General features: G+C 44.7%; 1 protein-coding gene across 8 annotated transcripts in view; it reads right to left on the bottom strand.

Moving 5' to 3' along the window:
- Positions 1 to 25,404, bottom strand: part of CTDSP1 (CTD small phosphatase 1) — a 133,374-nt gene that overhangs the window by 1,897 nt on the left and 106,073 nt on the right. For 6 of the 8 annotated variants that reach the window (XM_085873579.1, XM_085873580.1, XM_085873581.1 and 3 more), the window contains 2 exons: positions 8,854 to 9,039; positions 1 to 80 (listed from right to left, as the gene is read on the bottom strand). The exon at positions 1 to 80 is cut by the window's left edge and continues 1,634 nt beyond it. In XM_085873579.1, the coding sequence (XP_085729705.1) occupies positions 1 to 80; positions 8,854 to 9,039 (266 nt within the window). Of the gene's footprint in view, positions 81 to 8,851; positions 9,040 to 25,404 lie in introns of those variants that run through there. The other 2 variants (XM_085873583.1, XR_015056168.1) reach the window with 2 other exon arrangements.

Genomic DNA, 25,404 nt, shown 5'->3' with positions numbered 1-25,404 from the left:
TCATTGAGTCCCTCAAACAGTGGGAGTAGGTCCAAGAGCTCTGTGTCAGACATGTCATCAAACCAGGACACCACCGGGACCTGGAGAAAGAACAGTGAAAGTGCGAGTGAAGTACAGTTAGAATGTACAGAAATTGGAATTGCATCAGCTACGAAAAGATTCAAAATCATTTTTCGAACATTTTTGCTTGGGTCATCACTCCAATGGTATTAAATGACCAGTCCTTTGAAAAGACAATACCACCGTACTGAACATACAACCCACAATGCAGTAAGACGAGGGATAGAAGGGAAGGATGGAAAGAACCCCCCCCCCACACCCTCTTCCTCCTCCCTCATCCACCACCCATTTTAGTGGCTACTGTAGCATTAAGAGGGACACGGTACAGGAATGCAAGCACACTTTTTTTCTGAGCAACCTCATCCAATAAAAGATCGCATGTGAGATTTTGCAAGAGATTTTGTGCTGGACTCGTCAACAAAAACTCAGTTCGGATCCAGATCAGTAATTTTGGCAGAATTTGTTGGGTCTGGATAAGTTTGCAATTAAAAAGAAAAGTTCAAAAAAAACCCCCAAAAAACACTGCATATTGGTCACAAATTCGTCCAGAAACCTCCTTTTCCATTTCCACGATGCATGAGCAGTCAGTTATTTATATTGTGGGTACTTTCAATTTGCCTAATTTTCTGCGGAGGAAGAGAATGTGCATGTTTACGTATGCTGAAGTACAATGACAAAGCATGACATGGGCAACATAAGCATATACAGTTTATTTAAGCAAATGCAATCACTCACAAAAATTTTTTTTAAATCCAGGAGAGCGTTTTACAGCTCTCGCAGATTTTACAAACATGAGTTCCTGTAGAAGTGGAAATTTTTACTATTATTACTACTATGGCTATTACTAATATTATTATTTTGTAATCACGTTGACATTAATTATTATTATTATTATGCCATAATCAGACAGAACTGATCAATTTGTGGTTATAATAATTTTTGCTTCTGGTAGGTATGTGGACCAGCGATTCTTAGCTTATACATGTATAGTCTATATACAATTTCCTCAAAATTTCCCTCAGCTGAGTATCAAACAATGCTTGCGACCATTAAGAAGTGGTTATGCATCAAATAAAGGTCACAACTGGGCCGCAAGGGTGTTGGGAGTAACATCGCCTGTCATACTTGATGAGGCTCCAATGTGTTATAACCAATCCATATACTGTCCACATATAATCTGTTAGCTCGAAAAAAAAATCAGACAGGCAATGGGATACATCATTCACGCAAAAGACTCATAAAGCACCTACATTACCGGTCAAAAGTTTTTGAACACCCCCATTTTTCAGTTTTTACTGAAATTTAAGCAGTTCAAGTCCAGTGAATAACCTGAAATGATACAAAGCTAAGCGGTAAACTGCCAGAGGTTTAAAAAAAAAAATGTTGAGGTTACCAAAAACTGAAAAATAAGGTAAATTTCAGAGGTGTTAAAAAAGGCCCTTTTCGGGGAACAAGTAATGGGTTAGCAACTGCAGCTGTTCTGCAGCAATGGAAGTAAATTAAGCCTTGAAAGTTGATGCAAACAATTCCTACAGGTGTCCCAACTTTTGTTGATTAGTTACAAACCCTCTGTCTGTATAAAAACAGTGTTGGAACAGACTGTGTTGCTCCACCCTCTGAAGCATTATTTTGACAATATTGCACTGCAGGAAGTAGTATATTGCTAGCATAATGGTGAGAAAAAAACAATTAACAAAGGAAGACAGACAGACCATTATAACCCTTAAAAGTGTAGGTTTTTCCTTTGGAGAAATTGCAAAGAAGGCAAGGTGTCAGTGAGTACAGTTTCCTACACCATTAAAAGGCACTTGGAAACTGGAGGAAACTCTGACAGGAAGAGATCTGGCAGACCCAAAGCCACCACACAATCAGAAGACAAGTTTCTGAGTCAACAGCTTGCGTGATAGACGACTCACAGGACAGCAGCTTCAAGCACAGCTTAACACTGGTCGAAGTAAGGAAGTCTCAGTTTCAACTGTGAAGAGAAGACTTCAAGCTGCAGGTTTGACAGGTCGAGTAGCAGTAAAAAAAAAAGCTATTGCTAAGATGGCAAAATAAGAAAAAGAGGCTTGCCTGGGCCATGAAGCACCACCAGTGAACTACTGAATACTGGAAGAAGGTCTTATGGACCGATGAATCAAAATTTGAAATCTTCGGGTCATCACGCAGGGTTTTGTATGCCCTCGAGTAGGTGAAAGGATGGTTCCTCAGTGTGTGACACCAACTGTCAAACATGGAGGAGGAAGCGTGATGATCTGGGGCTCTTTTGCTGGATCCAGAGTCGGCGTCTTTCACAGAATGACTGACACCCTGAATTAAAAAGGGCTACCACAGCATTTTGCAGCGCCATGCAATACCCTCTGGTCTACACCTAGTTGGTCAGGGGTTCATCCCACAGCAAGATAACGACCCAAAACATACCTCCAGGCTATGTCAGAACTACCTTAGAAGAAAAGAACAAGATGGTGGGCTTCAAATCATGGAATGGTTTGTGGATTCTCCAGACTTAAACTTAAACACAGTCTCCAGACTTATACCCCATCGAGCTGGTTTGGGATGAACTGGATAGAAGGGTGAAAGCAAAGCAACCTACAAGTGCAACACATTCGTGGGAACAACTGCAACAGTGTTGGGAAGAACTTTCCAAACAATATTTGATTTCCATTGTGGAAAGAATGCGACGAGTATATTCGGCTGTTGTATCTGCAAAAGGTGGCTACTTTGATGAGTCAAATATTTAGATTAAATTTTGTTCAACAAAACGATTCCATGATTTCTTTTTTATCTGCAATTGTTTATGTGTTCTGTGCTTTAATTTCATCGTACATTGAAACATTAAACTGCTTAAATTTCAGTAAAAACTGGAAAAATGGTGGTGTATATTAAGCAAAGATCATTGCAGCCTACCTACAGGCCTAGCTAGTAGTCCGTTAGTCTGTGGGGGGTATCGCCCACTTCACAAATGGGTTATGTACCCATATACCCCTTCAATATGTCAACCTTCATTATGCAAGAGCTTGTATTCCATGATTTCTGATGGGAAAATTACACTTCGTTTCCTAACCACATTTTTTTTGATGTCTAAGCAATGTCATATGCTTGGTGTAATGATGGTTTTAGTTGCAAGTGACATTATGATATTATTATTTACCAAATGATAAAGACAGGAACACAATAATAAAGTTAATTTAGTTGGAACACTTACCAAAGTTTCCTTAAGAGAAGGCAGTGAGAGGTGGTGGAGATGATGGTTATTTTTAACCCTTTCATTCTGAAAAGTTAATTATTCACAAGCCTTCTGAAAAGTTAATCACCCCATTGAACAGTTAATTGCTGGAAAAACATATCGTATGCATCATCACCACGGGAAGCAAGTGACGTTGCACAATCCCCAGACAGCTCCCTCCTTCATCATAGCGAATGAACACCTTTGTTAAGTAGGGCCAAATTTGTAACGGTCTGGCCAAATGCATTCATTGCTCCTCACTACGGTGTGACTGGCAACTGCATGCATACGGTACGTGCATTATTTGTGCACTCTGATAATGTAATTTCGAAAAAAAAAAAACCTCCACTTCTACAATACTTCATTTCATGCGACAGAAAAATATCAGAGTTCTTTTCTGAGTTGACAGCCAAATCCAGCTTGACTAGAACTCAACTCAGAAGGGCAACTCGCCGACCTCGAGTTTGAGAACTCGGTTCAAGTACAGCACTAAATATGTTTCCTGTCGTCTATGGTTTGAATTAATTCCATTAAAAAATTCATACCATTAGGATGAATGTAGAAAGAAAAGAAGAAGAAGAAAAAACCATCCCTTGCATACTACAATTCGAAGAGTAAAAGTTCCAAAAGTGGTTGTGGTTTACACAATAGACGAAGGCCCTCAATGTCAGACATGACATCTAGAGTCCAGACATATCTCAAGCTTTCGATACAGTCTGGCATCCAAGCCCTGCTCTCCAAACTCTCTGCCTATGGCATCCAAGGTAAACTCCACTCTTGGGTGATTGATTTCCTCAACTCTCGTAGCCAACGTGTGGCTCTCAACGGAATCTTTTAATCTCATCTCCCTGTTAAGGCTGGAGGATTGCTCCAAGGCAGTGTTCCATCTTATTTGTAAGCTTCATCAACAATCTCGCTGACTCTGGAAAATCCTCTTCAACTCCTTGCTGAAGACACCAACCACTGCCATGACATCCAAAATCCTTCAGCTGGGCAGCAAGCAGCCTCTTACCTCTCTTCAGACCGTGATAGAATCACAAGCTGGTCAAACAGTGTGAATATGTCTTTCAATCCTGACTGAGACACACACACACACACACACACACACACACACACACACACACACACACACACACACACACACACACACACACACACACACACACACACACACACACACACACACACACACACACACACACACACACACAACACCATCTGCTAAACCTTCCCGTATACTTTCTTAACAACCATCTTGAAGAGGTTCAATCACTCAAACTCTTGGGTCTCATTATCAGCCACGATCCTTCTTGGGCAAAACACACTTCAAAGTTGGCCTCCAAAGCCAGCCGCTGACTGGGCATCCTCTGTCATACAAAGTCCTTACTTGGCACATCTGAATTCCTATATGCCTACAAGGGTTTCATCCACAGCTTAAGAGTACTGCTCTTCCCTCTGCGCTGGTTTCCAAACCTCACACCTTGCTCAACTTGACGCTATGGAAACCAAGGCCTTCGAGATCATTGGAATCTCCCAGGATGGAGCTGAGTATGGGCTTATCACTTTCCCATCGCAGAAAGGTCATTGGGTTCTCTGTTTTCTACCACCTACTTTCTGGTCTTGCATCCTCTGCTCTTTCTGTGCCTTGACCCCCTCAGGTTTTTGCAGGGCACACATGGTCCACCAGCAACCCTTTCTGGTGAAACTCTCAAAATCCAGAATCACTGTTCACCTCCACTCATTCGTTTCTCTTTTATCCTGCCAGTGGAACCAACTTCCACATTTTCTTCAATCACATTGTTCTTTCCAGGTCTACAAGACAGCTTTTCACCACAATATCAGATCATCCCCCATCCAAAACCATGATCTTTTCTAACCCCGTCAACCAACCCACACACCCCAAAACCACCTCTTTCCAAATTTCCAGTTTTTCCTTCCTGAGTTTGCTTCTGTATCCATCTTGTCCACCCCATGTGTCCTCCCCTTACACTCATTCCTCACCACATTCCTTATTTGTCCAAGTATCCCTCTATTTTGTTCCACAATTTCTTTTAAAGATTTTATGCAGAAGAGCTCAAAAAGATGAAAAGTGAACTTCTGATGATAGAATGATCAGGAATAGTCGAGTTATGTGAAACAGGCAACAGCAAGAGTGAAATAAATAGTAAAGTAGCTGGGCACTCGGTAGAGCGCATACCTCCGCCACGCAATGCCTGATACACGAGAACATATGGAGCCCGATACATTTTTGAAATATCATTCCATATTTAGTTTTGGCCCTATCTCTCAAAAGTGAAGAATCACTTTTAAAATTATCTGGATTCGGATCTTCACCAAAATTGAATCAATTCGTTGTCACACACCCAACCCGTCCACAACTTTTTGAGATATGTTATATATCATTTTTGGCCCAATCTCTCAATGGTGAAGAATCACTTAAAAAAAATTCTAGTAGTCGGATCCGGATCTTCACCAAAATCTAATCAGTTTGTCCTTGTCACACACGAAACCTGTCCACATAATTTCATCTGCATCTGTCCACAACTTTTTGAGATATCCTGCACGCAAACAGACAGAACGGGGTGAAAACAGAGGTAATAATTTATACAGTACTGTACTCTGCAAAAATTTGGGTGATTTTCACTTTTATGGACTCTCCTCTGGGCTCTGGAAAGCTATTCCAGTATTCCCTCTTCAACATTTGTGCGAAGTTAGAGGTGTGAAACATAGGTCGATAATCAAATTTCTGTGAAATTCAATCTAATATCATAGTTACCTTTAAGTACATAAAATAAATTAGGTAATTGAAAAAGTTTTATATTTGCTACACATCTGTACTAATAAATGTGTGTGTGTATGTGTCCTCCATAACTCCAAAACTATAAAACATTGCAGCCTGAAACTTTGCATGCACACGAAGAACACTCCAAGGAAGTGCAAGACTGAAAATTGGGTGTTTGGGTTAATTGAAACACCCCTTTTGAAGATAATTAACAGCGTTATTTAATTGTCCGTTATCAAAGTGTCATGCTTGGTCAGCCCTCTATCAGCTTGCTGGGGTCTTAATTTGCCATTTTGTTCAGCTTATTCAAACATGCCTTGATTTGGAAACACGATCTATTCTCAGACTAATTAAAGTACACTGTACTATAAAATGATACTGTTCTTGTTATTACTTTCGCATTTTGTTTCACACTTTTTATTTCACGTAAAGGCTGTTAATTTACAATAATAAACACATATGACTTATGATTGATAATTTGATGAGTTTGTCAAGTATGAATATCCTTGGAATAACCCAAACTTTTACACAGTACTGCATGTGCCCCTAAGGTATATGCAATTCAAAAGGTATGTTTTCACTGCCTTTGAAATTACAAAAAATAAAAATAAAAATAAAAATAAAGAAAATGGCAGGGATTTCACCATTTAAAGGTACTGATACCTCATTTTACAGGAGTATTTTGGTTACATATGCAATTTCATTTTTATTGCCGATCAGAAAAAAATATCAGACTTGGTGGCATTGTGGTTACAACTGCTCTGAGTTTGAGGTTGGCGATTCAATTTCCACCCTGACCAGGTCGTACGAGACCTCAAAAATTGCCAAGACAAAGGCTTTTTCCTCACTTGAGGCTCAGCATTTAGAGGATGGAGCATGGACACACCTCGTGGGTTGGTATTCCTTGGGGAGGGAGAACAACCCCTAAAAGTACACCACTGACTGGGGATATGAAAGTAGTTGCCACGAGATGGCCCCAATGTCACCCAGTTTGTTCCAGGAAGTTTCTTCCCTCAAGGTCAACAGCCATGTTTATCTGAAGTCAAGTCCTGTGTTGTCTTTTGTCTGTCTGCATGGTGGTACATGATGCGTGACAGCTCTTCCATTAGCCTTAGAAAATAATAATAAACATCAGTTACTCAGAAGCTTGGAATTAGTTGGGTTGCATTGATCTTCTCTTTTTCAGACTCTTATTCTTACGTTTTTAGCATCAACAAGTGATTGTTGATACCGTTTTCTGCAGATGCCACACTTTAGCTCTGCTTCTCTTTTGAGACTGGTGACATAAACAAAACATCTTTTTACATTATATTTTACATGTTTATGTTTATCTTGATAAATAACGATACTATGCATCAATTGAGGGATTTCATTTTTTTACCAATTGTGACACTGGCGACAAAAGTACTTCAGAAAGGCGAATATGCACACGCTCCAAAAGTTACATAATTGAACATCTTTCGACACTCGTACTGTGCTGACACCAAAACAGAGTAAATACCCATGCATGGGCTGCGTCATTGTGATAATTGAAATCATTTAATATGATTGCCACGCAGAAGCATGAAAACCTCCACGGAAACCTCTCATGTCTGACAGTGAGATTGAACAGAAGCATAATGGTACAGGCAGAGGTTGGAGAGGGAATGCCACTTGAGGTTTGATGCTCGTTGATTCAATATAAAGAGGTTTCATTTTCGATACTTGATTATTGTAGGCCTCGATTAATCATATGATTGATTTTGTTGTAAATGATAAACTAGTATTGCTGGTGAAGGCCAGTGTTGATCTGCAATGGTGGACAGTTAAAATAATAGATTAAATGAACCAGGCATGGATTGAGGTGTGCTAACCACTGTGGGTTTATCCTTGCTTCCCACGGTGATTAGCATAACTCAACCAGCATCCAATTGTTTTCATCCATTATTTATTTAGTTAACTGGATAAATATTAAAGGTGAATAATGATACGTGGGCTTTTTAAGGCAGTCAATAGAACACTTTCCAACATTTGGACCATTGCATTGTACAAGACCAACTTGCGATTCCAATCAAAACTAGAGGGGGAGCACTCGGGAGAGTGCAAAACCTCCGCCGCCAATACTGCTGGGTCACTCAAGTGAACCTTATATCTTATTCATTAAATATGATGTCAACAGTGCTGACAGTTATAGTTCTTTTCTCCAACATTTTTTTTTGGGGGGAGGGGGTTGTAAATCACTTAAAACATGGAGAAATGCAAAAAAAAAAAATTTCTCCAACAATTTTTTTTGGGGAGGGGGGGGGGAGACCAAGTCCAAAATTTAATGGCATGATCCTTGGACCATACCTCACCCCCCCCCCCCACCACCAAGTTTCGTCGAAATCCGTCGAGGAGTTTTTTCTGTAATACTGTTCACAAACAAACAAACAAACAAACACACAAACAAAAAGGGGTGACAACAGTAACCTCCATCCATCTTTGAAGATGGAGGAGGTTAACCAGCATGGTTAGGTAAATGTGTTAGCAACTTACAGGCATAATAAAGGATTATGGTAAAAATGTATCGAGTGCTACATATTGCTTCAGAATTGTAAACCTTAATGCTACTATAAAATTTTAATCTCCATAATACTTAGTTTTTATCAGTCTATGTTCAATTTTCATAGCCATCGAAATGAACCAAGCAGATGTATGTGTTTTTACATATTGGATGCGTGTGTCAAAAAAAAATCAAGATATGTAAGGTGGGGTAAAGGGGTTTCCGTTTGATGGGATGGTTATAAGGGTGGGGGATCATACACACCGCATTGTCAGGGTGGAAGACGAAGGAAGCTGGGGAGTTATCAATGATGACTATTCGGTTGAGGTCACGACCCAGCCGGCTCAGGTCTTTTACGTAGTTGCCATTGTGAAAAACGCAAGATTCCCGAAACAGACGTGCTTGAAACACACTCCACTTGTCCAAGAGGTCTGCCACAGGGTCAGCATACTGCAAATATCAGGAGAACCACAAATTATTACAACAATAAAAAGACCAAGAGATACCTGTGGAAATTTTGGAAATAAATAAATTAAGCACATAGTTAAGCCTCAATTATTATATATGGAAAATTACTCAGTAGGAGACCAGAAGGACACTCAGTAGGAGACCGGAAGGGACCGACTTATGGAGTGACAAATACAAGTTAGATTTGCATCAGTTCAAGCACAGCTTTAATGTTAAAACGGCAGAAATCATATCGTCATGTTGGAAGGTTGTGACAGACAAAAGAGCAGCAAAAGGCTAAGCTAGGCCTCCGAGATTAGAATGCATACCTCTACCAGGCTGACCAGTTGACATCTTGTATCTCACTAATAAGCTGGATCTGCATCCAGACCTTAACCAAAATCAAATCGGCTTGTTCTTATCACATACCCAACTCATCCACATAGTTTTGTCATAACCAATCCACAACTTTTTGAAATATCGTGCAATATATCGTTTTTGGCGTCATCTCTCAATGGTGAAGAATCATTTGGAAAATTTTTTATCGAATTCTCAGATCCAAATCTTCACCGAAATCTAATCTGTTTGTCCTTGTATATGGAAAATCACGCACCCACTTTGTCCACCAAGTTTTGTCCGAATCCGTCCATAACTTTTTGAGATATGCTCACAGACAAACAGACAGATATACAGTGGGTGAAAGCATAAGCTCCGTCCACCTTTGGTCCCTAAGGCAATAAAACCTGAGTGAACATTGACCTTACCTTATAGGCTTATGCCTTATCTATGCACAGTAGTTCCAGCATGAGCATTAGGCTCAAGTGTTTTTGGGGGGGAAGAGAGAGAGAGAAAGAGAGAGACTTTTTGACTTTTATGTCCTGTTATTACAAAAATTGATTGCCTCACATGCAGAGGCTCACATAGTTGCACACAATTTTCATAAACAAACAACAAGAAAATTTAGACAGAGGGTATACAGTAACTAACAAGTAAATTTTAACTGACCCTCAGATACTTTACAGAAGGCATTGTTTACACACCATTGGGTCTAAAACACCTGTACCTGAGAGCAACACCAGAACTCCAGTTTGATTCTTGAAACACAAAGGGCTTTAAACACCTCTAAGCTATCTGTTGTATACAAATCATTACACATTTTTGATTTTCTTGTTTTATATATAGCAAGCTTAGCTTGTGAAAGGAAAAAAATGAATTAGGATTGCTGTTGGGAGTTGAAGGGCAGACTCGGGCCAAAAATAAAGGTTGGAAAATCAAAATGACTCGAGAGACATGCCAAAAGCATCTTCAGAAATATACCATCAGAGATGGGGAATCCCCCGCCATTGAATGAAAAAGGTCATACATATTCCAGATAATGAGGGAGGTGAATTGGAAACAAGACACCATTTGGTCATCATCTCGAAAAAGTTCCCCAGGGGTGAGGAACGTAGTAATCAAAAATAATTGAAATCAGATAAGCGGTTTTCCATTTATTACAAAAAACATTTTTTTCAAGATGGCCGCCCCAGTCGGCCATCTTGGATCCGGCCACGCCCAAAATCAATAGGGTTCTTCCTTTTCAGGTGGTACATGTGTGACTCAAATTTCAAATAGATATGGCGAAAAAAATTTTTTCAAGATGGCCGCCCCAGTCGGCCATCTTGGATCCTGCCACGCCCAAAATCAATGGGGTCCTTCCTTTTCAGGTGGTACATGTGGGACCCAAATTTCAAATCGATATGGCGAACAGTTTATGAGTTATCGCACTCACAGCTATAAATGTTGACGCCCGGACGGACGGACGGACAGACGGACAACCTGGGTGACAACAATATCCCCCTTCCGCCACGTGGCGGGGGATGAAAACAAATAAAGTGGTTAAACGGTTACAGCGTATATACGCGTGAGGTAGTGTTTCGGTTTGTCCACAGAAGGGACATTGCTCACTTTTTGTTTGTGAAAACCGGTGAATTAGAGAATTTGTTGGCAATACCCAATGTGCGATTCTCCATTGGAGATCTCCAACCCGTTTTGGTACAGGCGGTCTTTAGTACCAATTCCAAATAGGATAAAGGGGAGGGGTTTTTGTAAGACTGTGACCCATCTCCAGGATACGGGGGAGGACAAAGAGGGAAAAAGGACTTTTAGGCATTGTATGTTCAGGGTTTTTCGATTATTCCCAGAAAGGGATCGAGATCGGCCAAAACCAATAGGTTCTAGACTAGTAGAGCTAGATAGATAAAGGTTTGGGAAAGGTGGGGAAAAGTCAGAGGTGGGTATGGGAGGGTTTTTTTTCCAAACTTTTTGTGAGGCACAATTGGTGTGCTGTACCGATTTTAGCATGCTGTCCACTTTGCGACATGATCTAATGCCAACTTCTGATGCAAGAGCAGTGGCACTTAGCCACCTTTCATTGGTGACATTCTTCAAGTGGCACACTTTTGTTATTGCATTGTTTATGAACTGCTGAATGAAAGCATTTTCCCCTTCATTGCCTTCAAATAAACTGTTGTGAAACAGTGGCTCGTTGAAGAACATGGGTTCAGTGTTGGTCGAGGGGTCACGACGGCAGCCGAAAGCTTGCCATGCATTGAGTAGGCTTCGGTGAAAAGCAGGTAACCCAGATAAATCCATCTTGGTTGAGTCCATCAAGAACAACTCTTGTGCAAAGTTCAATTTTCCAGCTTGTCGGAAGATGCAACTGGTGAGTTGCCTCGAGACCAAACAGGGTTCATACAAGAAGTGCCAGACTGTTCACAGCCAGAAAGCCATGATGCGGCACTTGACATTCACAAGTCCTTGGCCACCTTCAGCCACTGGTAAGTTCAGGATTTCCAGTCGCAGCCAGTGCTTTCCAGACCAGAAGAAACGAGTGATGCATTTCTGTATGTTGTCCACAATGTCTGCAGGTGGCTGTAGGGCAAGAACCTTGTACCATAACGTTAAGGTGACCAGACTGTTGATGACTAATACCCTGCGTTGGTAGGACGGTTGGCAGAGTAAACTCTTCCATTTCAGTAAAATTAGTTCCACGCGTGCCAACAAACCTTCCAAGTTATGCCTCACAAAATTGCTCGGACCAAGAAACACTCCCAAGAATTTGATCCCGTCACTTTTCCAAGAAATATTGCCAGGGAGACAAGGAGGGAGAGGGAAAGGGGGGGGGGTGGATAAGGGATAGGTAGAGGGTTGGAGCCACAGTGCTGTTTTAGCCCAATTTATTCTGGTTGATGATGCTTTACTAAAGAGATCCAAGGAACTTGCCATCTTAACAATGTCCTCTGCATGATTTATGCAGACACAGATGTCATCTGCATAGGTGATGCTTTTTAAGGGATTAGTTCCCATAGTGACACCAGATAAGGATTTACGAAGGGTGTTTAAGAAGGATTCAAAAGAAAGAGTATACAATATTCCTGAAAAAGGGCAGCCCTGCCTTACCCCTCACCCAACCCCAAAAGGGGGTACAAGTTCATTGTTTATTTTTAAAATGGCCATCATGTTTGAATAACATAACTGTATATATGATAGAAAGAGGGGGCCAAAACCAAAATATTTTAAAACTTCAAAAAGGTATGTGTGAGAAACACAGTCAAATGCTTTCTCCTAGTCCAAGAAGACCAGGCCACAACTTCCATGATTTATCTCACAAACATAAATTACATCTCGAATAACAGAGATACTATCCTGGATATTACACCCGGGGACACAGTAGGTTTGGTCCATGTGTATATCCTTTAGCAGAGGTGAAATACGTAAGGCCAAAGCTTTTGAGAGAATTTTATAGTCTGTGCGCAGCAGGGACACTGGCCTCCACTGTGTGATGAGCAAGGGATTCCCTTTTTTAGGAAATCAAAGTAAGTCCAGCCCTTCTGCAACTTAGTGGGAGTTCATTCTTCTCCAGGCTCTCTCAGAAGACCAGAAGCAATTCAGGTCCAATCAGGTCCCAGAATTTTTTGAAGAACTCCGCTGGTAGACCATCCAGCCCAGGTGATTTCCCTCCATTCAGGCTCTTAAGGGGCAGCAAAAAGTTCCTAGAGTGCGAGTGGTGATTCCAAATCCAACTTTTGCTTGGGGGATAGAACACTGAAACCATCCACCAATTGAGAAACCAGTTCTAAATCAACATCTTTTGCCTGGTAAAGTTTAGAAAAGAAAAGTTTTGCGTCGTTCTTAATTTCTACGGGGTAAGTAGTGACCGAGTTATCAGGACGTTTTAAAGCAGTGATTAAGGAATGAGGCGATTTTGATTCAAAGTCAAAGAAAAACCGGGTTGAGTTATCTCAGAGATGAAGGTGTTGAAAGCGTAATCTTGTTAACGCTCCTTGGGTATGGTTGGTGATTATACTATTGAGAAGAGACTTTTTCTCATGCAGTCTTAGTTTTTGTTGGGGGGCAGGGTGGGTTTTTTGGTTGCTTTGAATTTGTAGAATTTCTTTCTCCATTTCCGCTTTTATTCTGTGTTCTACTTGTGCATTTAAAGAGCAGAAATGTTGACAGAAATTTCGAATTTGGACCTTTGTGTTGTCCCACCATAATCGCTGGTCTTTAAATTGGGGCTTAGCACCGACTAAATTGGACCATACACTTTGAAAGGCACTATTAAAAGGGGGTTATCTAATATGGAGATGTTAAGTTTCCCAAAAGAGTGGCGATTTGGAGACGACCCTATTCGGTAGCACATGGTGATAAGGTGATGGTCCGAGAAACCAGATGGAGAAATTCTCATGGTAGACGAGAGGTTAATAAGGGGTGAGTTTATGTAGAATCTATCCAGCTGGGCACGGGCCACCTGATTGTTGGCAACTTTACTCCAAGTAAACTGATGGGTTTTTGGATTTTGTATCCGCCATAAGTCTTGAAGACTAAAATCCCTTATTATGTCAGACAGCAGTCTGGCTGATCCGGGGTGAGGTTCTGCACCATTCCAATCACATGCGGGCTGAAGGGTGCAATTGAAATCACCTCCCATTACGATACACTTTTGCAAATCTAATTGCCTAATGTAGAGTCGTAACCTTTTGAAGAAGCTTCGGCGGTCAATGCCCTTTGAAGGAGCATAGACATTTATTCAAGTAAATTCGATGTTATTGTCAACAAAATCCAGGGAAGCAAGGTAACCTGGGATTATTTCCTGAAATGAAAGTTGTAGAGGGCAGAAGTGCGGACTAAGCAGAAAAGCAACTCCTGCTGTGCGAGTAGTTGGAATCACTAAAATAGCCGGTCTTTTTCATCATTCTATCCCAAACACTGTGCGATGCTGGAGTAGAGTGGGTTTCTTGTAAAAAAGCCTACATCTAATTTCCGTTGTTTAATGAGGTTGACTACTTGGAGCAGCCTCGATTGGCTTGCTCCACCATTAATGGTTCGGCTGCCAAAGATCGCCATAGTGATGAAGTGGTGGCAAGCAAAGAAGTGCATGCAGGTCATCATTTCATTCCCATTTTTGATTTAACAATGTGCTTTTTAAGCCTAGTGCACTGTGGCTCGGTGAAATGGGAATCATTAGGTCGACAAATTATATTTTTTGCTGTTTCAATAAAACCATGCGAGTCAGAAAAATATTCCTATATATCTACATGTCTTTTCCTAAAAGTATGATTTAGGAATTTAAGAATTTGCGATGGTGAGACATTAGGAGTACTGTTTGTAGGGAATTCTTCGATGTCATGTGGTTCTGCTTCTGACATGTCAGAAGCACTATCTGGAAAATTTTCAATTTCTAATTCACAAACCGTGTTTATACTCTGGAGTATACAGGTATCAGGTTGTTCTGTTTTCGACGGGGAGGGGAAGGGTGAGGGAGGCTCTGATTCCACCTTGAGTAATGTTGAAGGGGGGGGGAGGGGGAGATGGAGTGAGGGGAGGGGAGATGGAGTGAGGGGAGGGGGGAGGGTGGTAGTATCAGCGTCTGCCTCAGGTTTTTCAGGATGCGGTTTTTTCAGAGCTTTGTCACAACATTCAGGTATGACTTCAGGGGTATTCGATAGAGCAGTTTCCACCATTGAGGAGTCGTTGGCGGTTAACTCGTGACACGATTGGGGGGTTCTGGAGACAGTTTTTAAATCTTTTTCAGTAAGATCATTACATGGTTCAATTTCCTTATCAGAAGTAGGGATCTTGACTGTGGTTTTCATTATTTTTTCTGGGAGTAAATCCACTTCACATTGATCGACCAACAGAGGGTCCATTTCATCATTTGAGAGTGACTCATACCAATTTGTCATTGACACTGTGTCACATAAACCCGGAGTTGTTTCACTCAGAGCCAAAACCACTTTTTTCCCTTTATGTGGGTTCAGTTCATTCTTATCCGTTTTTCTTTTCCTTAATAAGGGAATAGTTGTAAACCCATCCCAAACACTTGAGGTACTGTCCTCTGTGTCCTTAGGGTCTGATGTTTCGTTCCCTGAGAATGTAACAGGGTCGCAGGTGCTAAAGCCCCTGTCACACCTTGACAATTTAGCCAGCGTATGGCAACGTATCAAAATTGATCTAAAACGCTGGCGTACGCTGAACTATTGATGTTTTTTTTTCAGTTTTAGGCGTATATTAACGAGTTGGACGTATGCATAACGTATTAGTAACATACACAGAACGTTTCGATAACTTAAAGATAACTTATACCAACGAATGCTTAGCGTGTTGTCGGCATTCACAACTTATGCCCAACGATAGTCTAACTTATGCATAGCGCGCGGCAGAGTATCGCCGACGATCACGTGGAGTAGCCTATTAAAAGGCTGCCGTTCGACGATTCAAATCATAACCGCACGAGAAATCAAAGTGTCAACATCACAGTCATGCCGAAGGAAAAAAAAAAAAAAAACATGGAGTCTGGAACACTGACGGGTTCCTCCTGTGAAGCTCATTTTTATATACCAATTCCCCTAAACGCTGTCAATACGCCATTATACGGTAGCTGTAAGTTAGAAACACGTTCAGTAAGTTCTGTGGTCGTCCGGAAGACGTCAAATACGTCTACATACGTCAATATGCGTTGGAGATACGTTACACATAAGTTCAAAGCACATTACTCATAGGTTAGAAATAAGTTTCAGGTACGCTAAACATTACCTCGACGTATTTCGACTTATGAGTAACCTACAAGTAACGTGTGTCGACGTGTGTCAACGATCGCATAACGTGCCTACAACTTATGGCCAGCGTATGCAGAACGTGTGAGTCATACGCCGAGCACGTCGAAAAATTTTGAGCATGCTTAAAATTTGTCGACGAGTTCAGCATACTGTGACGTATGCCAGCGTGCTTCAGAGTGCTCTTAACGTATACAAAACTTACCCATAACGTATTTGACGTGTACCAGCGTATTCGCCAAATTTTTCATACGTCGGCATACGCTGCCTAAAACGTCAAAGTGTGATAGCCCCTTAACAGGTGGGGCCGTATTAGACGGAGCAATCGTATCCTCGGCTGTTGGGGATGCAGTTTTCGGGCAGAAACGTTTTAAATGGCCGAAACCATTGCAGTTAAAACATTTCAGTGTTTCCGTCGACGCGTACACCTGGTACTCGTGTCCATCTGTGCTAAATTTAAAGACCACATTAAGCACTTTATCGACGTTCGACGAGGGAAGCACAATGTACGCCTGTTGTCTGAAAGAAATCACGTGTCGAGCCTTCTCGTTCCAGCATCGCAAGGGTAACATTGTAATCTGAGAGACTACGGTCCCGAATCGAGATAATTATTTTACCAGTGCTTCATTCCTTATGAAAGGTGGGACATTACTGAGTTCAATTTTGGTATTAGTTGTGGCAAGAGCGGAGGCTAAGATGAAACAACCATTTTCAGTTGTTATTCCAGTCGAGACGATGTCATGTACTCAATGATCGTCCGATACAAAAACAACTACTCGTTCATTCATGTGAGAAGCTGTGCAGACTTTTTCAAACCCAACCATATTACCAATGGCAGAAACAATGTCATCTACACTGACCTCGGTAGGAGGAACGAACACGACGCCATTTTTCCTCGTCAAGGCCTCATAGGCCACGTAACGGGAACGTGTCGACATTCTTTGATTTCAAAGAATGTAAGGGGAGGGGGTGAGGGAGGGAATGAGGGGAAAGGTAATATGACCGCTCAAATGTGTGTCTTGCTGAAACAAAAGACACACCCGTAATACAGGTAAACAGGAACGCACTCGATAACGGAGTGGGTTACCGACTTGAAGCTTATCTATACCACAAGCCGTGGGCTCTCTGTCTCTTTCTCGTCCCAAAGAAGAAAAGGAGAAAGGTAAGGGAATGAAAAATATAAACACAAAACCGTTAATATGGAATAGGCAAAGCCTCGAAGCGAACGTAGAATTTGTGGTGTACTGGGCCTGCGGGGGCAGGGCGTGATGCGGGGAGCGTGGTGGAGGCGTGGAGGAGTGGTTACGTGCCTGCACGGGATATAGGAGGTCGCGCCGCCTGAGGCGTTGTTGTAGCCGTTGTGGTCTGTGGAGCCTGTAGGTCGTGTGGCTGTAGAGTGCAACGAGTACGTAATAAAGTGGAGTTACGGGCATTGTACGCTCACACTCTCGCTTGTGGCAATAAAGCAGGGTTGTGCTATCCCCTCGCTTGTGTCTGCCTTGGCGCACCTCTACCACGACATTACATTTGGCGACGAGTCTGTTCGGATCGGCGTGTGCAGAGTGCCTGGGTTACGTCGGATTGACGTGCAGTTTTGGCCGGGGCGATTGGATCGCGGCAGCGAGTAACTCAGCGCATCTCGCGCGGTTCGAGGTCTACACCGGGCGTGGGTCCCGGAGAAGCGCATCGCGAGTTTCGCGCGCCGCACGCACAGGCTTTGGGGCCAGGCGTTTCGCCGTCACGGACGGCTCGAGGATGGCAGAAGGTCGGGGCACGGCGCACGGACGCGTACCCGTCTTCATCGGAGACGACTTCGAATTGTTTTCTGAACAATTGGGCTGCTATTTCCACGCGAATGATGTGGATGATGAAAGCAAGTGCAAATCGATCTTGCTCGCCTCGCTATCAACGGAGCATTATCGGCTGCTGAGTGATTTGGTAGCGCCAGATAAGCCCGGTGATGACGGGCTGTCGTTTCAGGACATTATGGAGAAGATGAAGGCACACATGTCGCCGGAGAAGTCATTGCAGCTCGCTCGATACCAGTTTGGGTGCGGAGGATCGCGAAGGGTGCGGAGGAGCGCGTTGCAGATTTCGTGGCACGGGTGAAGCATTCGGCCGTGGCTTGCAAGTTTACGGCGGAGGAGAGTCCAGCGCGACTCAGAGATCGTTTTATTTCGGGGCTGCAAGATGCGAAGATGGTGGCGGCCATTCTGCGGATGCGAAGTGTCGACGTTACATTCGACTCAGCGGTCGGGACTGCTTCAGCTGTCGAGCAGATGCTCACGGATGTCCGCGCCATCGCCGGCCAGGACCTGATGGGTAGTTCCGGCTGGGGCATGTCGGCTGACCCCGGGGTCCACGCGATGACCCAGGTGCCCCAGGTCGCACGCGCGTCTGGCGGTGCGAGCCATGGGCGCGTGCCGCAGCGCGGCCGCACAGGGAGCGAAATGGACTTCCAGGGGTGGTGGTCCGCACCTGCGATAGGTGTGCCCGTATAAGAACACCGTGTGTTTGCATTGTCACAAGGTGGGACATTTGAAGCGTGTGTGTCGGATGGCGGGGGCCGCCATTAAGGTCTTGGATGGCGAGGTGCGGGACGACCCCAGCGACCTGGGGAGCGGCCTGCAGCCAGGGAATAGCGATCCCGGCGGCCCGGAACAGGAGATGCAACCAATGTTGAGTCTGTTTTCGATTGGTCCGGAGGTGACAAGACCAATCACAGTGGAGGTCGAGGTGAATGGCGAGCCGATCGTATTTCAAGTTGACACCAGGGCCGCAGTGTCGGTCATGGGCGAGCGGGCGGCTCGTGGTCTTCGCGGTGTTCACCTGGTCAAGACGACCTTGTCGCTGTGCACGTACACCGGCGAAGCGATTGCACCACTTGCGGTGGCAGACGTCTCGGAAGTCTACCGGGGTCGAAGCGCCCTACTCTCGGTGTTTGTGGTACGAGGGGAGGGGCCCGCCCTTTTGGGCCGGGACTGGTTGGCGCACCTCGGGCTGGATCTCCAGTTCGTACCTCCAGGTGCTCCGGTGCCTCCTTCGAGACCCGAGGGTGAGGTTCTGGCGGCAGGAGCCGCAACGATGCAACGGGAGCGGCCGTTCATTGCTTCCTGCGACGATGATGTACGGTTCTGGAGCAACGGGAGCCATGCCAGCCGCGATGAGCTCTCGCGCTTCAGATGCGCTCATGATACAGTGTGCGCACGTGTCGTTCAGCCGATTTCAGCGGGGAATTGGAGCGAGCCAGTCGCGTTCAAGAAGTTCGCAGATCGCGACCGTCGACGACAAGCAGGTCATCGCAACGTCGCGACGGCGACCGAGAGACGGACACGTGATGTGATTCATGGGTTGCTGTTCGTTGCGTATTTGATTTTCATTGCTCGAGTGATGTAGTTTAGCGTTGTTAAAATAAATGCCGACAGTTCGTGTGTGAGCATATGTTTGGCTGGGATCAATCGATGGGATGTTCGATATGACCGATGTGATATGAAGGCCTTGGGGGTGATCGTGGCAAATAAAGAGGTTGTTATGGTCTCCAGCTGCGAGGGCAGTCCACGGTTCGCTACCCTGTCATGTGTGGGGATTATATTGGGAGAACGCGCTGTACGAAAAGGGGAGTTTACATCTGCGCAGATGATGTTCTTGTTGCTTTATGGCATGACTGGATGTGATGTGTGGTTTTGTATGGGATTGCTGGGACTGCAGCGGATTAATTGCCGGTTCGACTCGTGTGTGGGTCTCAGAGATCGACTCAGAGCCGGGGCTGCTTCGCTGTTCAGCGTTACCCCCACCCCTGGTTTCGGCAAGGTCAGACGTGCCTGGCGCCCTGGGGCACAACTCTCTGTTCTCGCCAAAGCGGTTCGGACGTGCGTTGGGATTTCGGCTGATTGTGGTGCGTGGGTTTGTTATGGGACTGATGGTGCGGCCAGCCAACGGCGCTGTTCAGCGTCACCGCCCAAGGTCGGAGGGGCTTGGCGCCGGGCGGCACAAACCTCTGTTCTCGCCAAGGTCGGCTGCGCTGGCGCCACGGGGCTTCCAGGCTCGGGATGTTTATCTGATTCGGGTCTGTCTGGGGGAGATGTGGCGCCTTGTCGGCCGGGGGAGTTTGATGGTGCCAGGGGAGGTTTGCTCGGGAGGTCAGCGCGACCTCGCCGGAGGGCGTGTAAGCATGAGCCGCCTGGGGGTGCTTCTGCTGCGTAGTGATGCTGTGCTTCCCGCCTTGCTTCTTGATATCTGTAACGTGGTCAGGGTTTTTGTGGGTTCGTCGTGCAACTCAGTCTTCGGAACCTGTCCATTGCAATTCAACTCGCTCGCATCGACACGTTATATGGTGTGATGTGCCTGTGCTTTTTGATTATTAGCGTTTTTGTGCCTCTGCTTTTATATCATGGTATTCTGTGCCGATTATGCTTATTATTATGATGGTCATTTTATAATCATAGTTTTAGGAGGGAGGAGTGTGGTGTACTGGGCCTGCGGGGGCAGGGCGTGATGCGGGGAGCGTGGTGGAGGCGTGGAGGAGTGGTTTTGGAGTGGTCACGTGCCTGCACGGGATATAGGAGGTCGCGCCGCCTGAGGCGTTGTTGTAGCCGTTGTGGTCTGTGGAGCCTGTAGGTCGTGTGGCTGTACAGTGCATCGAGTACGTAATAAAGTGGAGTTACGGGCATCGTATGCTCACACTCTCGCTCGTGGCAATAAAGCAGGGTTGTGCTATCCCCTCGCTCGTGTCTGCCTTGGCGCACCTCTACCACGACATTACAGAATTATTCTTACATTCGATGCTGCAATTTCCGGTTACTTCGACCTGGATTCGGGATCAGCAATCAAATAATGTAAATCACGATTAAAAATTATTTTTGGATGATGCGGGAGATATCTTTATTATAAAATTAGGTGGACTTAAAACTGCTAGAGTATTTACTCTTGCTTTGTTGTTAATTTTTTGTCATAAAGGTGTGATTGGGTATACTATAGATCAAATTAATTATTTGTGCATTTCTATAACCGTGATAACACCACTGCATATTACCTCAACATGACCTTCACAACAACACCCTCGAACAGGATCTCATCTAAAAAAAAAAAAATACTAGAAGCAAACGTAGAATTCTTCTTACATTCGCTTCTGACTTTACCTATAAGTTGTTCACAACTGTATACGCAATTTCCGGTTACTTCGGCCTGGATTCGGGATCAGCGATCCAATAATGTAAATTACGATTAAAAATTATTTTTTGATGATGCGGGAGATATCTTTATTAAAATCAGTGGAGGAAATATACACCATGTCTGATATTTGGGTCTTTCATGTCTCCGACGATGCCTTTATGTCCCAGCATGCATCATTCCCCATGACAAAAACCAGAAGCAAAAAAAAAAACCGGAAGCAAAAGGGTGATAGCCAACGACACGGATTCCAAATTGCCAGGGTGTTGTTGTTGTTTCCTATTCTCTCATGTGCACGTGTTAAGTATGAAGCTCACTACGTTCGCTATGAACAATGAAGGAAAAAGGGTGGGGGTGAGTAACGAACTCAAACAGGGTGGATGAGGATGGGTGGGAGTAGGGGGGATGAGGATGGGTGGGGTAGGGGGGAAGGGGACGGGGGAAAGGAGGGGAAGGAAAGTCGAGAAGAAGGGGGTGGGAGCGGAAATCGGAGCGGGAAGGGAAAAAAAGACGTTGAGAATATTAAACGACAGGGGAGAGAATAACACTGGACTCACAACACCGAGCAGGAGCTCGGCGGCCATGACACCATGCCCAGAAACCAAACCACCAGCAGAGAGAGAGAGAGAGAGAGAGAGAGAAAGAGAGAGAGAGAGAGAGAGAGAGAGAGAGAGAGAGAGAGAGAGAGAGATAGAGAGATAGAGAGATAGAGAGATAGAGAGATAGAGAGATAGATAGAGAGATAGAGAGATAGATAGATAGATAGATAGATAGATAGATAAGAGATAAGAGATAAGAGATAAGAGATAAGAGATAAGAGATAAGAGATAAGAGATAAGAGATAAGAGATAAGAGATAAGAGATAAGAGATAGAGATAGAGATAGAGATAGAGATAGAGATATATATATATATATATATATATATATATATATATATATATATATATATATATATATATATATATATATATATATATATATATATATATATATATATATATATATATATATATATATATATATATATATAGATTCCGAGATTCCAGTTCTGCTCCCGAAGAAATTTTAGCCCAATGACACTCCCCAGCTTTAAAATGTATGTGCATTCATTGTCATTGTCTGGGGATGCTCATAAGCACCAATTAAGTAAGAAAAATTTAAACAAGAGCCTTCTATTGCTTTGAAAATAAATTCTGCCCTGTAAATTTTGATTGAGATCAATCAATCAAACCAAGTTTCTCACCTTGAAGTATGCAGATGATCATCTTGCCCAACAGTGACTGCTCTTAACTAAAGATGAAATATCTACTGCAACTGCTTTCAACAAAAATTATCTGGTTACTCCCACAAACAAACCACCATGATGTGCACCTCACCTGCGGCACATAAAAATGGAAAACTACTGTATAAGGGTCGGATTAACAGAAAAACTAGAGGAAAGCCTCAGTGCCATAAGAGCGAGAGCATTCACTTGACGGTTCAAACCCTGGCCAAATACTACTGTTGCGAATTCGCGCCTGCCGGCGTGCGGACGGCTGCTCAATTCGAATGGCGGCTGCCTCGCCCACCAGACGGACAATTCAGTCGTGACCCTCTCGGACCAACGCCGGGAGCTAGTCACAGGTGGGGGTTTAACCTCACCACGATCGTGCCAATTGCCCACCCGCGCAGGATAGGGTCGCTCGCCAAATTCGATCTACCTAAGTACCTGCGCGAATGGTCGACCGGGCGATCGCACCTTGCTGCAGGTCGACTCCGGACATGGGCCGCTTGGGCGGCCCGTTCCGTGCTATCGGGATAACCGAGCGGTTTTATCGCCGACCTGGACGGTTCAGATTAATTATCGGGCGTATTAAGCCCACTACGAACCCTTTACGTGAAGCAGGATGGAGGGTCAATAAAGAAAAGACGAAGCGAAACGGGAAAACATTTCACACAATACACATTTATTCACACAATACACGACACACGGAAAGCACACATATACAGCCAAACAGTCAAAATGCACATGTAGCAGTTAAAACAAAAGAAACAACGACGCAAAGTTACTACCGACTACGCGCACACACGGCAACACTTATACAGTTCTACTTTACAGACGGCGCCAACACACATTTACTCAAAAGCAAAGGAAAGAAGCCACCCTCATAGACAAGGGGGCAGACGGGCCTGGAGGCCAATATGCACGAGTGACCTGAAGGAGCGGCCAGGCCCGCGAGACCGGGGGGGCCCTACCCACGTCCTCGTGACGCGTTGGCGGACGAGCTGCAGATGTGGCCGCGTGGCTGTGCCCCGACTCCGTGCTCCTTGGCGGGTTTCGTTGGCACGACGTTTGGAGTGGGGTGGGAACGGGGCCCCCTTGTTGCACTATCTCAGCGCGGGGGAAAGGGGGAATTGTTGATGCCCTGGGGGAGGGAGAATGGGTGGCTGGCTTGGGTCCCGTGACGAGCGATCTCACACCGCGACCTCGTCGCCGACCGCTGTCCTTCTCGCCTCGGACCCGAGATCCTTGGCCTCTTCCCACAACTCTCCTCAGCCGACTGCAGAACCCAACTCGATGCCTTCACCACCCGACTCCACTCTCTGCCACACCGATGATTCGACTCACTCTGCCCTGCCGACACACACTGCTACTGCCACACTCTGCCGCTGCCACACTCTGCCGCTGCCACACTCTGCCGCTGCCACACTCTGCCGCTGCCACACTCTGCCACGATTCGCCTTGCGCTCGCCGTTTTATCGGCCGGCAGGAGAAAACAATATGCAAATTTCCGGATCAGGATGACCTCGGGGGCGGAGCCACGCTCACCAATTGGACGGAGGAAAAGTGGGCGTGAACCTCCCCTGATCCTAGAATTTGCATATATCGATTTCACACAGACGCGCCTGGAGGCGGGGCCAAGCCGCTCCGCGCTTCCTAATTGGACGGATCAGAAGCGGGCGTGTGGAGTTCTTGATCCGAATTCTCCCTCGGAAAGGCCGCTATTTGCACTCGCAGCTCGGTGCGTATCGCTTGAACGAGCCCAAGACAGCCCGACGCTCAGTGTTCACAGGTGGTGCGGGAATGGCCGTAGAAGGAGAGAGGTGAGGGTGGTGGAGGGTTTATCGGTGGTGGTTTGATGGTTATGGCGGTTGAGACGTGGTTGGTTCAAAATAAAGATAGTACAGAAAAACGGCTATCTCAAAGTGTCGCAGCCCGAATGAATCACATAAATTCCTTCTAAACAACGGGTTTGGGGCTAACTACACATGTACTTAGAGTTATCTCACCTATGGGCCCTGAATGGTGTTTTGCGAATTTCCACAGCCGTAACAATACCAAAGACCTGATAAATGGCAGGTGCTGCTTCATTGCTTGATGTTCAGCATTTAAAAATGACAGACCACGGATAAACTCTCAATTTTAATGGACTTCTCTCACATCCCCTCTTCCTGTCCAAGCTGGAGTTCCTCAAGGCAGTGTTTGAAGAGAGTGTGGGAAGAGTTTGAAGAGAGCCCTGTTCTTTTTCTGGTTTTCATCAATGATCTCTCTGGAAAATCCTCTTTATCTCTTTGCTCGACAACTCCACCCTCTGCCATACCATCAGCCATCCCTCAGATCAGCAAGCAGCAGCCTCTTCACTCTCTACAGATCTGGATAAAATCACAAGCTGGTCCAACACATGGAACATGTCTTTCAATCTTGAGAAATCTCACACTTTCACCACATCTCTCCAAAAGGACCATCTGGAACCCCCCCCCCCTCCTCATCTACTTTCTCAACAATCCTCTTGAAGAAATCCTTTCATTCAAGCTTCTGGATCTCACTATCTGCCACTATCTTTCCTGGGAAAGCTACATTTCCAAGCTGGCCTCCAAAGCCAGCCGATTAGGCATCCTCCATCGTGCAGTCCTTCCTTGGCACACCTGAGCTCCTGACCACATACAAAGCTTTCGTCCGCAGCCTGATGGAGAATTGCTCTCCCCTATGGGCTGGTGCTCCCACCTCTCACCTTCACACTGTGGAAACCAAGGCATTTCGGATCATCGGAAGCTCCCGCGATGAGGCTGAATCTTTGGGTGTCTCACCACAGGCAGGTTGGTGGTCTGTCTTCTACAGTCT

This window comes from Eptatretus burgeri, chromosome 3 (genome assembly GCF_056783735.1).
Source record: "Eptatretus burgeri isolate ZD-2024b chromosome 3, Ebu_testis_v1, whole genome shotgun sequence".
Taxonomy (NCBI): Eukaryota; Metazoa; Chordata; class Myxini; order Myxiniformes; family Myxinidae; genus Eptatretus; species Eptatretus burgeri.
Note: the sequence above shows the minus strand (reverse complement) of the source record. Positions and strands in the feature narration are given on the sequence as shown.